This window comes from Neovison vison, chromosome 1 (assembly GCF_020171115.1).
Source record: "Neovison vison isolate M4711 chromosome 1, ASM_NN_V1, whole genome shotgun sequence".
Classification (NCBI taxonomy): Eukaryota; Metazoa; Chordata; class Mammalia; order Carnivora; family Mustelidae; genus Neogale; species Neogale vison.
In genome coordinates this window covers 119,356,372-119,372,981 of record NC_058091.1, presented here as the reverse complement: position 1 = coordinate 119,372,981, position 16,610 = coordinate 119,356,372, and the positions used below count along the sequence as shown (strand labels likewise).

Genomic DNA, 16,610 nt, shown 5'->3' with positions numbered 1-16,610 from the left:
TCAGTGAATCTTATCACCTTAAAGAATCATGTGCTTTATACCAAACTTCTGTCTGGTGAGTAACAATTCCTGCTTATTGGTTCCTTTTTCAGAATCTGGCCACACCCAGGGAATAAGGAAGCCTGTCCAAACTCATCATCTCTGATATTTTAGGAGTGGAGCCCATTGAGTGAGAGCTGCTCTGACTGCAAGTGTCTCGGCCCCCATCCTTTCCCAGGCTCCAGGATGGTGGTCTTGAGGATCACTGAGGTCCCAGGGATGGCAGCCCTCATGATGTCCTTGGTGATGCTGAGCTCCCCTTTGGTTCAGAGCAGAGACAGCCCAGGTAAGTGCAGAGCTGCTCCTCTTGGAGAACCCAGCTCAGGGAATGACCTTAGGGAGTTTTCCATGTGGGCCCAGTCCCTGAGAAAGACTTTGGGGCTCTGACATCGTACAAGCACTGCCATTCTCACCAGAGAGAGAAGGAGATGAGGGTGTGCATGTGATGGGGACAATGGTACCTGGTGGTCTGGAGTGATTTTGGAGGGACAAGGTTCTCACAAAAGGGTCACCAAAGTGACATTTCAGCATCCACCAAAGATCAGAAGGGGGAAATTAGGGTTAGTCTGCATTGTCCAAGATCTGAAGATCACCCTGTAGAATCAGCACTCCAGGTAAGGGCCCCTTCCACAGAACCAGGCAGGAACTGTCCCTGGAACCAGTGAGGAACCAATGATGGCCAGAGCAGCAGGGGAGGGTGATGAGGACAAGCTGTGGTTAAGACCAACAGGATACCAGTGTAGCTGATTGTCCCTCACATCAGGAATTGGATCAGGGCACATCAGGACAGGCCAGAGAAGAAGTGGGAAACAGGAAATGACCTCTTCTTCACCATGAAGAAGACCATTTGTGATAGAATGGTGAATTTGTTTATGTTAAAATTTCCCAACCTCCTCATCCCCATCCATAAGGCCAGCCCCACTTTCTCCTGAGGATCAGGTACTCTCAGTTTCCTTCCTTAATTTCCAGGGATAAAAGCATTTGAAACTCCCAAATTCATCTGCTCAAATTCTATCCCAATGTACTCATTTCTCAGGTAGAGAGAAGGGAAAATTTCAGACATTTCTGACTCATATGGGCAGAGAGTTAGACAGGGCAGCTCAGCTGTGGGCTCATGCCTGCCATGAGAGAAAAAATGGAGAAACGAGAGTCCTAGACAGCCAGAGGAACTGTGGAAGTAGCTGGTGAGATGAGACAGCGTCCCACAAGAGGTGACAGGAGAGGCAACTCTATTGTGGGGCCCAGGGACAGTGGTGCTGATACAAGTACATTGAAAACGGGGCTGGGGTATCCTTTGGAGTGAATAGCGAGAAGTGTGGTGTGGTAGGAGAGGTGGGATGAGATGGAGAACCCAGTGGATTCAGATTTAAGAAGAATGAATATAGTCTCATTACCTTGTGAGAGAGACTGCTATGGGGAGCAAGCAGGTGGACCAGGAGCTCTCTGCACAGATTTGATGCTGAGGAACTCATTACTAAGTGAAATATGAGTCCTGGAAACTTGGACCCAATGGGTTGGGCATATTCCTCCAACTTCTTATGCCTCCAACTCCTCAAGATTTCTTCAACTTCCAACAGAGCAAAAATAAAAAGAGACAAAAGGGGAGATCCTGAAGTTGTTAAGAAAACACTAGTGACTATTGGGTCATGAAGAAAACTTTGGAGAAAGAAAGCATCCAACTCATGGATGAAACAGAAATGTAGCTCCAACAGCCACTTGAAACATTCTTTGTTCATGACATTTGCCACTCTGGCATTGAAGACTTGGGACTCTAACCTATCACACACCTGGGAGGCAGAATACACCTGGCGATTTAATCTACTGTTTAGTCCACTTCTTCTATCTCCCTTTCCCAAGTGAAAGACGAGGTGGAAAGAAAGAAATTATCAGTATTAAGTTAATGAAAGCTCCTTTTCAAGCACTAATGTTGTGCCTCAAAGGGCAGCTCCATTTGAGCCATTCTGAACAAACTAGGGTTCGGTCCTTTGTGTTTCTCTTCGTCTCCACATAATTTAAGCCATCATAGCTTGACAAGGAGAAGGGCTTTAACCTCCAGTGACTAGGACCAGATACTATGCTCTAGGTTTTATTTATAACATTTTATTTAATTTTAACATAGTCCTTCAAGGTAAATAATAAAAATAATAGTAACATCCTTTTTTACAGGTGAAAATGGTGAGAGTCTAACTTAAAGTTGCTTTACTTGCCCAAGGCCACACAGCTGGTCTATGGACATCCTTATTGTTCCGTCCATATTACCTTCCTTGTATCCTGTGGTAATTACATATTCTTAGTATGTCCTATCTAGAAAGATTTATTTTGCACCTGAAATTTTCAAGCTCTACTTTATTTTTTTCTTTTTTTTTAAGATTTTATTTATTTATTAGACAGAGATCACAAGTAGGCAGAGAGGCAGGCAGAGAGAGAGAGGAAGCAGGCTCCCTGCTTAGCAGAGATCCCGATGTGGGGCTTGATCCCAGAACTCTGGGATCATGACCAGAGCTGAAGGCAGAGGCCTCAACCCACTGAGCCACCCAGGCACCCCCAAGCTCTACTTTAGAAAATTCAGATGTTTTCAAGAGTTTTAGAAACTCTGTAATATTTTTCAAGTACACATAGGAAACAGTTTTGAGAGAACTTTGTGACATTTGTCTGCTTTGAAAATAAGATTTCATTATGGAGGGACGCCTGGGTGGCTCAGTTGGTTAAGCAGCTGCCTTCGGCTCAGGTCATGATCCCAGTGTCCTGGGATCGAGTCCCACATCGGGCTCCTTGCTCGGTGGGGAGCCTGCTTCTCCCTCTGTCTCTGCTTCTGCCTGCCACTCTGTCTGCCTGTGCTCGCTCTCTCCCTCTCTCTCTCTGATAAATTAAAAAAAAAAAAAAAAAAAAAGATTTCATTATGGAAAAAAAAGTCAATTGCTTTACTGTTTTTTTACATTTTTAATTCCTGTACAGTTAACACATAGTGTTATACTATTTCAGGTGTAAAATATAGTGACTCAAAATTTTGTACATTACTCAGTGCTCATCAAGATAAATGTACTCTTAATCCCCTTCACTTGTTCTCCCTCTGGAAACCACCCATTTGTTCTCTATAGTTAAGAGTCCGTTTCTTGGTTTGTCTCTTTTTATCCTTTGTTAATTTGTGTTATTTCTTAAATTTCACATATGAGTGAAGTTAGATGGTATCTATCTTTCTCTGACTGACTTATTTCACCTAGCATTATTCTATCTCCATCTATGTTGTTGGAAATAGCAAATTTCATTATTTTTTATTACTGAATAACATTCCGTTGTATATATAAACCACATTTCTTTATCCATTCATCTATTAAAGGACATTTGGGCTGTTTCCATAATATGGCTAGTATAAATAATGCTGCATTAAACACCGGGGTTCATATATGCTTTTGAATTTGTGTTTTCAGATTTGGGGGGCAAATAGCCAGTAGTGTGATTACTAGATCATAGGCTATTTCTATTTTTAACTTTTTGAGGAATCTCCATAGTGTTTTCCACAGAGGCTGTACAAGTTTGTGTTCCCACCAAGAGCCATAGCAACATTTTTCTAGATGTCTCTTGAGGCAAGGAAAATTAAAGCAAAAATAAACTACTGGGACTACAACAGAAGTTTTTTAAAAGTTCACTGCTTTGAAAAAAAAAATCAAAACCATTATTCAGAACTAACAGAATTGTATCCTCATTGAGAAACAGGTGGGGAAAACTCTCAGTGGAACAGGAAATGGAGTTCAGTATGGGGGAGTAGAGTAGCAGTATCAGCAGTAGGCTGATGGAAGACAGAGAGCACAGACTCCAAAGTGGATGGGGCCAGGGGTTCAGAGGCTGAGGGGCAGAGCCCAGAGCAAGAAGAACGGCTTGGTAGAGCTGAGAGAACTGAAGTGCTACTGTAGCACAGCCCTTGTAGTCTAAAGTTGTATAGGGCTCCCTGAGGTTTGTGGTGTCTCTCTTCTTCCCTGAGCAACCAGTTGAGCAACTTCAAGTTGGGGCATGTGGAGCCCTAAGGAAGGACAAGGACTCTGATGAGACCACCCAAATCAACTCTTGTCATCTCCGCAGAGACAGAGATGATGGTCAGACCCCCTCACACCTCTTCCTACTGTTAGGATGGGCCCTTTGACAGCCACTCAGAAAGACTCCTGAGTGGAGGAAGGAGCTTCGTCTGGAGCTTGGGCTCCCTGAGCTCAGCCCTGAAATCACAGGGTGAGCCTTGTGTTGACCTGTTCTTCAAACATCCTTTACTTCTGCCGCTGTGCAGCACTGTCCTCATTTCTGTGGTCTGGGCAGTTGTGTGATAAATTCATTCTGGACTTTCCATTTATGATACACTTTAAGTCACACAGAGAAGCTGCAATTTAAAGACTCCTTCAACAGCCAGCTGTAGAGCCCCAATTAGATTCCAGGCAGCCAGTAATTTATAATCAATTCTTTGCTGGTAGCATTACCCTGATAACAAAATCAGACAAAGACAACCCTAGAAAAGAAAACTGCAGGCCAATATTCATAATGAATATATATTCAAGATTCTCAAAAGAATACAAACAAACCAAATTCATATTAAAGGAATTATACACCATGACTAAGTGGGATTTATCCCTGGGATGCAAGCAGATTTGAACATAAGCAAATAAATCAATCAATGAGATACACCATGCCAACAAATGGAAAGGGAAAAACAATACATGATCATCTCAACAAACACAGAAAAAACCGTTGAGAAAGTTCAGCATCCATTCATGATTAAACTCTCAACAAAAATGTAGAGGGACCTTAACCTCAACATAATAAAGGCCATAGATGAAAAGTGCACAGCCTATCTTATCAATGGGGAAAAACTGAGAGCTTTCCAAAATCTGTTTCAAGCCAAGGATGCCCACTCTTGCGTCCTCTTTTCAACGTAAGATAATCCTAGACAGAGCAATTAGACAAGAAAAAGACATAAAAGATATCCAAATCAGAAAAGAAGAAATAGAATTATCCCTGTTTGTGGATGACATGTTCAGGTAGACAGAAAACCTTTGAGACGCAACAAAAAAAACTATTAGAACATACCAATGAATCCAGTAAAAACAGAACAAATCCAGTAAACTTGCAGGATATGAAATCAAAATACAAACATCAATCACCTTTCTATGCACAGACAAAGAACTATCCAAACTGAAGTTAAGAAAACAATCACACACACACACACACACACACACATGAAAACAATCACAAAAATAAAGAAAGAAAACAATTACACACAATAGCAACAAAAAGTATAAAATACTTAGGAATAAACTTAACCAAAGAAGTAAGACTTACACAATGGAAATTACTGAAAAATTGGTAAAATAAATCAAAGAAGACACAGATAAATGAAGACATCCACGTTCATGGACTAGAAGAATGTTCATACAACCTAAATACAGATTCTATGCCATCCCTTTCGAAACTCCAACGGGATTCTTTACAGAAATAGAATGGGACAATTCTAAAAGTCGTTTGGAATTACAAAAGACCCTGAATGATTAAGACAATCTTGAGCAAGAAGAACACAGCATCACATTTCCCGATTTCAAAATGTATTACAGTGCTACAGTGATCAAAACACTATGATGCTGGCATAAATACAGACATATAGGCAACAGTGGAATATAATAGACATCCAGAAATAAATCCATATATCTACAGTCAACTGATATTCAACAAGAGTGCCAAGAACAGGGACGCCTGGGTGGCTCAGTTGGTTAAGCAGCTGCCTTCGGCTCAAGTCATGATCCCAGGGTCCTGGGATCGAGTCCCACATTGGGCTCCCTGCTTCTCCCTCTGCCTCTGCCTGCCTCTCTATCTGCCTGTGCTCACTCTCTCTGTCAAATACATAAATAAAATCTTAAAAAAAAAAAAGATTTAAAAAAAAAAAGAGTGCCAAGAACATACAATAAAGGAAAGACATTCTTCAATAAATGATATTGAGAAAACTGGATATCCACATGTAGAATAATAAAATAGGACCCTTATCTCATACCATATACTAAAATCAACTCAAAATTGATTAAAGATTTATGTAAAATCCAAAATTATAAAACTCCTAGAAGAAAACATAAAGGAAAACCTTCTTGACACTGGTCTACACAATGATTTTTTTGGATACAACATCAAAAACACAGGCAACAAGCAAAAACAGACAAACTGAAAAGCTTTTGCAGAGCAAAGGAAACAATACAGTGAAAAGGCAACCTATGGAATGGGGAGAAAATATTTGCAAACCACGTATTCGAAATGCAGGAGCTCATGTAACTCAATAGAAAAACAAACAAACAAACAAACAAACAAACAAAAAACCCTGATTTAAAAAAACAGCAAAGGATCTGAATAGACATTTCTCCAAAGAAGACATACAGTGGTTAACACGTATATGAAGAAGTGCTCAACATTACTAATGAATTTACTAATTCACTTTACTAATTATCAACTTCACTAATACAAATTAAAACCACAGTGAGGTATCATCTCACACCTGTTAGAATGGATAGAATCAAAAGGTGGAAGATTAATGATGCTAGGATGTGGCAAAAAGAGAACCAGATACAGCTGTGAGGATACAAGTTGGTGCAGCTACTATGGAAAACGGTATGGAGGTGCCTCAAAAAATTAAAAATAGGACTGCCATATGATCCAGCAATCTCACTTCTGGGCATATATCCAGAAGAAATGAAATCTGGATTTTGAAGATACCTGCTCTTCTGTGTTCATTTCAGTACCATTCTCAGAACCAACATATGGACACAACTTAAATGTCCAAGAACAGATGAATGAATAAAGAAAATATGGTGTATATATACACAATGCAATACTCTTCAGCCTTTAAAAAGAAGGAAATCCTGACATTTGCAACAACATGGATAAACCTGTAGGACATTATGTTCAGTGAAATGAGCCAGATGTAGAAAGACAAATACTGCATGATCTTACTTATGTGTGAAATCTGAAATAGTCAAATTGATAGAAATGGTTACAGGAGCTGGAGGAGGTGAAAATAGGAAGATATTTTTCAAGGAGTACTACATTTCAGTTATAGGTAAGTTCTGGAGAACCATGTACAGCAGTGTGACTATAGTTGACAATATTATATTGTGTACTTGAAATCATAGGTGGTCTCACCAAAGGAGAAAAAAGGACAATTAGTAACTGTATGAGATGATGAATATGTCGATTGACTTCTGAATATTTCACAATGTACACATATATCAGACCATCATGTTTCACACCTTAAATATATATGATTTTATTGTCAAATATATGTCAGTAAAACTGGAAACATGTTAAAAAACAAAACCAGTTTTCTGCTCATTCTCTGATTCATAAGAATTTACTAAGGTGGGGCGCCTGGGTGGCTCAGTGGGTTAAGCCTCCGCCTTCGGCTCAGGTCAGGATCTCTGGGTCCTGAGATCAAGCCCCACATCGAGCCCCACATCGGGCCCTCTGCTCAGCGGGGAGCCTGCTTCCTTCTCTCTCTCTCTCTGCCTGCCTCTCTGCCTACTTGTGATCTCCGTCTGTCAAATAAATAAATAAAATCTTAAAAAAAAAGAATTTACTAAGGCTTAGGTTAGGTGCTTTATACAAATATGAATAAAAGAGTAACTTGCCTTAAAATGTTCAAGTGTAAAGAACAGGATAGGACATGGGAAAAAATCAAATTGTCTGCGTGTCCCTAATGGGACCATTGTGATAAGATTCTAAAATACACAGAGAATGCACCCACCCACTCTAGTGGGTTTCCTACATAGTTTTTGTTCTTATGCATTCTTTCAAGATAGATATTTCTTATGCCTATATTTTTAATATTTCTACTATAAAGTGTACAACCATTTGGTTTCATCTAATGGTTACATAACACTCCATGATCCAGGGCCACCTGGGTGGCTGAGTCGGTTGAGCATCTGACTCTTGATCTCAGCTCAGGTCATGATCTCAAGGTCCTGAGCTCGAACCCCATGCCAGCTCTATGTTCAGCGGGGAGTCTGTCTGGGATCCTCTTTCCTTGCTCCTCTGCCCTCCCCCGTTCATGCTTTCTCTCTAAATAAATAAATAAATAAATAAATAAAATCTTTAACAAAATATTCCATGGTACACATCGACAACAGATTTTAGGTGTTTGCTGTCCCAGGTATGATCACACCAACTGATTCCTGCCAATTCCTCAGGGTCATAAATAATGCCACAGGCAGCCACAGCCCCTACTTGTCCCTTTATGGACCTGTGTGGACATTCTAGACCTCTAACAAGTTGTGGGAGTGCTGAGTCATATGGCATACATCTCTTCAAGTTGACCAAGTGTCCTTCTAGCCATGGGAGGGTGGGCAGCTACACCCCATATGATGCTTTCTCCACACCGCCAAGCACCAGCATGGACCTATCCAGACTCTAACTGTTCCGAGTCTAACAGATCTCAGTCTCATTACTTTCTGAAGTTTCTTCCCACTGGTGAGCTGCAGTCTGCCTTGCAAGTTTCCTCTCCTATAAATTCCCATTTCCACTCCTTACCCAGTTCCCTATCACTGTATGGTGTATTTCTATTCTGTCTCTTAACTTCTTAGTGGTGCCCTTTGCATAGCTCTTTGTGATTTTATGTTTGCTTAAGAAATGCTTCCTCACCCCCATATTCATTATTTTTTTTTAAAAGATTTTATGTATTTATTTGACAGAGAGAAATCACAAGTAGATGGAGAGGCAGGCAGAGAGAGAGGGAAGCAGGCTCTCTGGGACTCGATCCCAGGACCCCGAGATCATGACCTGAGCCGAAGGCAGCGGCTTAACCCACTGAGCCACCCAGGCGCCCCCCCCCCATATTCATTATTATATTCCCCTATACATTCTTTTTGTTTAAAGGTTTTATTTATTTATTTACTTATTTATTGGGGGGGGCAGGGGGAGGGGCAGCCAGAGGCTGAGGGAGAATCAGGCTCCCACCCCCACACAGCGGGGAGCGTGATGGGGGACTTGATCCCCGATTCTGGCATCAGGGCCTGAGCCACCCAGGCGCCCCTCTCCCAGACATTCTTCCATTCACCTCCTGGTTTACTCCCCGCAGATCTTTACGTCTACCAGAGGCGGAGCACCTGCTTGGAGTTAAACGGGACGCACCGCTTCCTGGAGCAATACACGTACAACCGAGAGTTGTTCGTCCAGTTCGACAGCGCCGCGGGGGTGTTTGTCGCCAAGTCCGAGCTGGGCCGCATAACTGCCAGGAACTGGAACATCCAGAGGGAGTTCCTGTACCTGAGACGGAGCGCCGTGGACTCCGTGTGCAAGCACAACTTCGACCTGGACGAGGGTTTCACGCTGAAGCGCCGAGGTGACAGGGCGGGTCTGAAGCAGACACTCTGCACGGGGTGGACTTGGGCGGCAGAGGCGGGAGCGGCGGACGGGACCGGGAATCCGCACGGAGCCCAGGGGCCAGGCCAGCGGGGCAAGGGGCCAAACTACCCCGCTGGGCAGACAGGAAAGAGCCAGCAGCATTGGGTTTGCGGATTTTGCGACAACCCTTTTTTTTTCCTGGTAGAGGAAGCCCGGAGACAGGTTAAAATCAACAACAGACCAAGCTGGGGCGCCTGGGTGGCTCAGTGGGTTAAGCCTCTGCCTTCGGCTTGGGTCATGGTCTCAGGGTTCTGGGATCAAGCCCTGCACTGGGCTCTCTGCTCAGCAGGGAGCCTGCTTCCTCCTCTCTGCCTACTTGTGATCTCTATCTGTCAAATAAATAAAGAAATAATCTAAAAATTTAAAAAACAACAACAACAGACCAAGCTACTTTATTTCTTCTCCCAGCTATCTATCTATCTGTCTGTCATCTATCAGAGAGAAAGAGAGTTCCAGCACAAGCAGGGGGAGCAGCAGGCAGAGGGAGAAGCAGGCTCTGCACCAAGCAAGGAGTCCTATGTGGACTCGATCCCAGGGTTCATGAAGATCATGATGGCAGCCTAGGGTAGATGCTTAACCAACTGAGCCACCCAGGCATCCCATTTTCTCCTCTTTTTTTTTTTTTAAGATTTTATTTATTTATTTGACAGACAGAGATCACAAGTAGGTAGAGAGGCAGGCAGAGAGAGAGAGGAAGGGAAGCAGGCTCCCCACTGAGCAGAGAGCCTGAAGCGGGGCTCGATCCCAGGACCCTGGGATCCTGGGACCCAGGACCTGAGCCGAAGACAGAGGCTTAACCCACTGAGCCACCCAGGAGCCCCTCTCCTCTTCTTTTTAAGGAGAATATCAGACTGCTAGATCAGAGGAAATCTAGGGGCTGAATATATTCTGATTCCAAGATAATATCTGGCAGGATTATACACCTTTTTGAACAAGATGAGAAAAATGTAAATTCAGGTAGCCTCATTGCTGGTCCAATATTTCTGTTCAAAGAATATTAGTCACTGTCAACCTACATTTCTGGCAGAAGTGTTCTAGAGCACCAACTGACCCTCTCCTGTTCTTCTTTGCTCTTGCATTATTGGGTATGACAAGGTCATTCTTAGAACATTTGAATGTTTTATTCCTTTTTTCTACTGGGTTCCCCATCTCCTGCCTCTAAGTAGCTTATTAGGGGATAGGATTCATCTTTAACATCTGAGAAATCTGTTTGGCAAGAAAACCGCTCAATGCACTGCATTGGCTGTCTCAGCTGCCCTAACAAGAGTCTTTTCCCCTCCCAGTCCAGCCTCAAGTGCACGTTTCCCCCTCTAAGAAGGGGCACCCGCAGCACCACAACCTGCTTGTTTGCCACGTGTCAGATTTCTACCCAGGCCACATTCAAGTCCGCTGGTTCTTGAATGGACAAGAGGAAACAGCTGGGGTTTTATCCACCAACTTGATGCATAACGGAGACTGGACATTCCAGATCCTGGTGATGCTGGAAATGACCCCCCAGCAGGGAGACGTTTACACCTGCCAAGTGGAGCACCCCAGCCTGGACAGTCCTGTCACCGTGGAGTGGAGTGAGTTACTCCCTGATGACCCTCCAGGCCCCAGGCTCGGAGGTCCGCTCTTTTTGTCTTGTGTCACTGCACAACGCTACCCTGTGATCCTCAGCAACCCAACAGGCCTCAGCCTTGGCTGGGAGCAGGGAAGATCTGGCAATCCTCATACACATTTATCCTGCCCCGGGCGGGGGGCGGGGGGAGCATCTAAGGAATCTCTCTGTGTCAAAAAACAAACAAACAGACAAACAAACAAACAAAACAGAAAGGCAGTCACCTTCATGACTGGGCCTCAGACATGGAAATGCCTCTCCCTTCAGCCTCCCTTCAGTCCCTTAAGCTTGGACTTAATGCCTGACCTAAAACCAGCATTTCCTCCTGTGGAAGCCAGAACTCTGAGGCCCCAAACTTCAGAGTGCTTTCCACACCTACTCCTTCTCCATAGTGGCTCCGCACTTGGCCTTATCCCATTCCTTTTCCCTCCGTGGCAGATTAGATCAGGCTCCTGATGTCAGACAGGGCCCTGGGGTGGAGGGCCCATGGAGGCGGGGAGTCACCCTGACTTCTGTTCTCCCCAGGGCTACAAGCTGATTCTGCCCGGAGCAAGATGCTGGCTGGAGTCGGAGGCTTTGTGCTAGGACTCATTGCCCTTGGAATGAGCTTCATCCTCCGTTTTCGAAGGCAGAGAGGTAAGAAACTTCTGGAAAGTGGTTGATACTGTCTTTCCACTGTGTCACTATTCTTCAGTAGGGACGTTTTCACAGAAAAGCAAAACAACAGAGCAAAAGAGGCCACTGAAATCAGACTCTGATGAGGCAAAGACAGCCCTGTAGGGAGGAAGACGCGTAGCCCGAGAAAGGGTCCGGTAAGACAGGGCGTCAGATAGCCTGTTCTTCAGGGTGTTCTCTTGGGTCTGGGGACTCACACCTGCAGAGCGGGCCCTGCTTTCATTCCCGGTGACATGGGGACGCCAGTGGAAATGTTTGGATAACTTTCCAAGATGCCATTGCTCCTTACTCTCCCAATGACCAATCCATCTTCCCTGTCACTTTCATTTCAGGATGACAGGGACCTCAGCCATCAGGTGGTATTTCTGCTCCCTTTTTCTTTCTTGGATGTGATTCATTTCATTGCAACACGAGATTGGGAGCATTCAATGAGTGTGCTGTGTTCAGTCAGGATAGATCACAGGACGTGCCCGGACAATAGGAGAAACTCTGAGGCTGCTCCTTTCTCTCAAATTGAGCCCAAATGCCCCCAACTCTTGTTCCTATTTTCCTTTTTAAGTGGGTGTGGCTACAGAGCATGACTTTGCCCCACTGCTGAAGGAACTCCAGAAACTCTTTACCATTTTTCATTAAATCAACATTTAACCTCTTGCTATAATTTTTTTCTCCCCTGGGACTCTAGACAGAAAGGAATTGTAGACTTTAAGCTTGGATTGTTTTAAATTCTTCTTCTGGGGCACCTGAGAGTCTCACTTGGTTAAGCATCTACCTTTGGCTCAGGTCATGATCTCGGGGTCCTGGCCTCAAGACCCGCATTGGGCTCCCGCCTCAGTGGGGAGCCTCCTTCTCCCTCTCACTCTGTTCCTCCCCTTCCCCACCACTTGTGCTTTCTCTCAAATAAATAAATAAAATCTTTAAAAGTAAATATAAATAAATGAATAATTGTTCTTCTTCCTCTTTTCCTCTTCTTCCTCCTCCTCCTCTCTCCTCTCCCTCTCCTTCTCCTCCTCCTTCTTTTTCTTCACAGGGCTCCTGAACTGATCTCAGACATCACATGTAGCCTTGGAAAAAGTGGTTCTGATATTCCTGTTGTCCAGCAACCTCCCACATCCAGAAAGGACATAATGGCTAAATTGTGCTCCCTTAGGCCAGTTTCTGAGTCTCTGCATTTTATTTCAACAAACTTCCTCTTTCTCAAGTTCTTCCAGTCTATAGAGTGACCTTTCCTGAGGAACATAAACCATCTAAACTGAATGTTGTTTTTCTTTTTTTTTTTTTTGAGAGGAAGTAGATGGTCATGGGCTATGCTTACGGTTGAAGGGTTTGGTGATCACTGGACAAGTCACAGTTGTTTTATCTAGTCATGGAGAAATAAACTTCTTGATGGTGATCAGTTCTCCCTATTGAACTGGAGGCCAACTGATAGTGGACCCCCTAAAGTTTGCTTTATATCATTGTAGATGACCAAAGTTCATGCTGCATTCTTACCAGTGAAGGGTGGAACCATTACCCCTAGAAATTCCATGTGGAAAAGACACTGAGCTTGGACTTGACATTCATACACGACTGATAAAGTGATAAAGTATGTCAGTCACTAAGAATATGCTTTCCAAGTGTAAAAACCAACAGAAGATCAGAATTGTATATACAGGTGTAATATGTTAATATTATAGTTCTTTGTTAATACTATTCACATCGAGGCATAAAAACAGACTTACCCAATGACTCTCTGTTTATCAGATCACCCGAAATTCTTTCCCTTCCTGAGTCAGGAAATATATCTCCAGTTCCCAAAGGGCCAAAGACAAGTATATACCAGATTTTCAAAAAAATTTTTATTGTTTTATTTTAGTCACCATACAGTACATCATTAATTTTTGATGTAGTGTTCCATGATTCATTGTTTGCATATAATACCTGCTCCATGCAATCCATGCCTTCCTTAATACCCACCTACAGGTTCATCTCCCTCCCCTCTAAAACCCTCAGTTTGTTTCCCAGAGTCCATAGTCTCTCATGGTTCATTTCTCACTTCGATTTCTTCCCCTCCATGTCCTCCATGTTATTCCTTATGTTCCACAAGTAAATGAAACCACGTGACAACTGACTTTCTCTGCTTGCTTATTTCACTCAACATAATGTCCTCCAGTCCCACCCATGTTGATGCAAAAATTGGGTATTCATCCTTTCTGGGGGCTGAGTAATATTCTATTGTGTATATGGACCACATATGCTTTATCTGTTCGTCTGTTGAAGGGAATCTTGGCTCTTTCCACATTTTGGCTATTGTGGCCATTGCTGCTATGAACATTGGGGTGCATACAGCCCTTCTTTTCACCACATCTGTATTTTTGAGGTAAATACCCTGTAGTGCAATTGATGGGTCATAGTGTATACCAGATTTTTTCAGACATGCGTCTGCTTTTAGAATACACTTTATTATGATTTTTATAAATCGTTTTAATTAACATTTCAGACCAAGACAGAAATCGTATTTGTTTCCATCATTTCATGGTATGTAATGCCCCTAAGCCCAAATTTCATATAATAGTAATCAGGAAAACTTCTAATTCCTGTAACATTTATAGATTAGTATCATTTCTCAAAAATGATGGGCCTTATCCAAGCTTAAAGAGCTTTCCTTTCTTCACTGACCTTCTTCCCTGTGACTACTTAAAACCAGTTTGACCCAATATCATCATAAACTATAACCTTCAGTCAGTTTTTGGTGATTTTAAATAAAGGGCTGTGTCGGGGGTCCTCAAGACCAGCCAGATGAGGTGATTCACTAGGAGGAATCATGTAGTTGTACTCATGGCTGTGATTTATTACCGCAAAGGTCTATAAAGCAAAGTCAAGGAAAAAGCACATGGGGCAAAGCCCAGAAAAACCAGGTGTAAGCTTCCAGAACTCGTCTCCTATTGGAGCCACAGGAAACACTTAATTTCTCCAGCCTCGAGTTGCGATCACACGTGTGAAATATTGTCTGCCAGAAAAGCTCAGCACTCAGGATTTTTACTGGAGCCTGGTCATGTAGGCACCATCTGCCAGCACATACCCAAATTCCAGACTTGCAGAAGGAAAGCAGGTGTTCAGCATAAACCATATTTTTGTACAGTTTAGGTACAATTTAAGCATATTCTTATCAGGTCTGAAAATGGTGGGAACCCTGTGAAAAATCCAAATTCCCAGATGCCAGGCAGGGGCCAACTTTGTAAGCAGGCCAAAAGGATGGTAGACCTGCTACGTTACTTCTTTTCCACACAGAGGCAAACCACTCATTTGGCTGACAACTTTCAAAATAACATGAGTATCCATTTTTATCCAAAAAAGACATATGTTGATACAGAAAACACCCTAAAGACTAGGTTTCTGGAAACATGGGTTATTGCAGAAGACATAGAGCTAAATTCATATAATTATATTTAATTATTATTATGTGAAATTACTATTACAAATGTTTTATGAATCCTATTAGCATTTAAGTAGGTTTTTTTAAAAAGTTATCCCTATGCCCAACAGGGGACTTGAACTCACAACCCTGAGACCAAGAGCGACTGAGCCAGCCATGCCCTTGGATTAAAGAGTTTTTGAAAAGCTGAAGTACAAAGGATGCAGATGAAAGTATTCTGTTCTCTGAAGTTTTTGGTTTCTACTCAATGCCAGATATAGTAGCCTACCTCTCAGTGCTCCAAATGAGAAAGTTAAGTTGTAATTCATATCTCCACTGTCCATCATCTTGGAAAAAGAGAGAGGCAATCCACTTAGTTTCCAAAGAATTTCACATCCAAGAAGCTTGACTGTGAATGAGCCTCACATTGCCTGCACTGCCTTCACTTCACGGGACTTCACTATTTGGGATTTTGATAAAAAATAAGCCTTACCAGAGAGGTCTGACAAGCCAGCATTTATAATGCCTAAGAGTTAATTTAATATTATCTGGAGTCATAATTAAAAGGAACTTAGTTTAAAAACATTTGCCTGGGGCACCTAGCTGGCTCAGTGAGTTAAAAGCCTCTGCCTTCAGCTCAGGTCATGATCCTAGGGTCCTGGGATCGAGCCCCACATGGGGTTCTCTGCTCTGCAGGGAGCCTGATTCCTCCTCTCTCTCTCTCCCTCTCTGTCTGCCTTTCTGCTTACTTGTGACTTCTGTGAAATAAATAAATAAAATCTTTTTAAAAATAAATAAATAAAAATTAAAAAACAAAAACAAAAACATTTGCCTGTTATCTTAGAGTCCTTATAAAACAGAACCAATACATTAATTTAGGGTTTGACAAGGAGAAGAGAGTCTCCCTGATCTTCTGTTTGGTTAAAAATTCCTCCTAACATAGTGTCATCTGAGGACAGTCCGAAAGCTGTGCGTTAACTCAGAATTCTAACCACTGAGTCCTGTTTTGAAGCTTGCCCTCTTGAGGGTAGAGGATTGCCATGTGGAAACATAACAGGGAAATTTCTTTTTCGTAACACATAAATTACTTAGTACTTCTGTCCTTTCCTTTTTTTTTTTTTAAATCTAGAGCGATGCTTTATTTGAAATAGTTCTTCTGAGCTTAAGGTTTCTCTCTTAAAACAAAAACAAAAACAAAAAACTGTTTTAATCAGGATCCACACCCAACAGGGGGCCTGAACTCACAACCCTAAGATCACAGGTCCCACGTTCTACCTGCTGAGCTTCTGCCACTGACCTAACTGGCCAGGCACCACAATGTTCTTTCTTGCATCCAATGAGTGAGGAACTCAAAGCAGGGAGAGGGAAAAAGAGGAGAAACGTACTTATCAGTTTGAAAGTCACAGTTTATCTTTCTACAATTAAACTAAGAGGAAAAAAGTGAAGAACCCACTGGTAGTAGGAAGAAACAAGAGTCTTCTAGGGCCT

At 42.7% G+C, this 16,610-nt stretch overlaps 1 protein-coding gene across 2 annotated transcripts; it reads left to right on the top strand.

The window, feature by feature from the left end:
• Positions 1–25: 25 nt before the first annotated feature.
• LOC122911007 (HLA class II histocompatibility antigen, DP beta 1 chain-like) lies at positions 26–15,711 on the top strand. Of its 2 annotated transcripts, none has more exons than XM_044255486.1 (6): positions 26–55; positions 154–325; positions 9,131–9,394; positions 10,740–11,021; positions 11,582–11,692; positions 15,254–15,711. In XM_044255486.1, exons 1-6 carry the CDS (start codon positions 29–31, stop codon positions 15,274–15,276), a joined length of 879 nt encoding a protein of 292 aa, XP_044111421.1. In that variant the 5' UTR covers positions 26–28; the 3' UTR covers positions 15,277–15,711. The 2 variants fall into 2 exon arrangements, with proteins under 2 accessions (XP_044111421.1, XP_044111422.1); XM_044255487.1 differs by lacking the exon at positions 15,254–15,711 and adding an exon at positions 12,759–13,616.
• The last annotated feature ends 899 nt before the right edge of the window (positions 15,712–16,610 follow it).

Bases quoted from the DNA above. Each gene is read 5' to 3' on its own strand.
- LOC122911007 (XM_044255486.1), top strand. From the start codon at position 29: ATGTGCTTTATACCAAACTTCTGTCTG. The intron at 9,395-10,739 runs GTGACAGGGCGG...TTCCCCTCCCAG, and splicing joins TTTCACGCTGAAGCGCCGAG to TCCAGCCTCAAGTGCACGTT. The intron at 11,693-15,253 runs GTAAGAAACTTC...TATGCCCAACAG, and splicing joins CCGTTTTCGAAGGCAGAGAG to GGGACTTGAACTCACAACCC.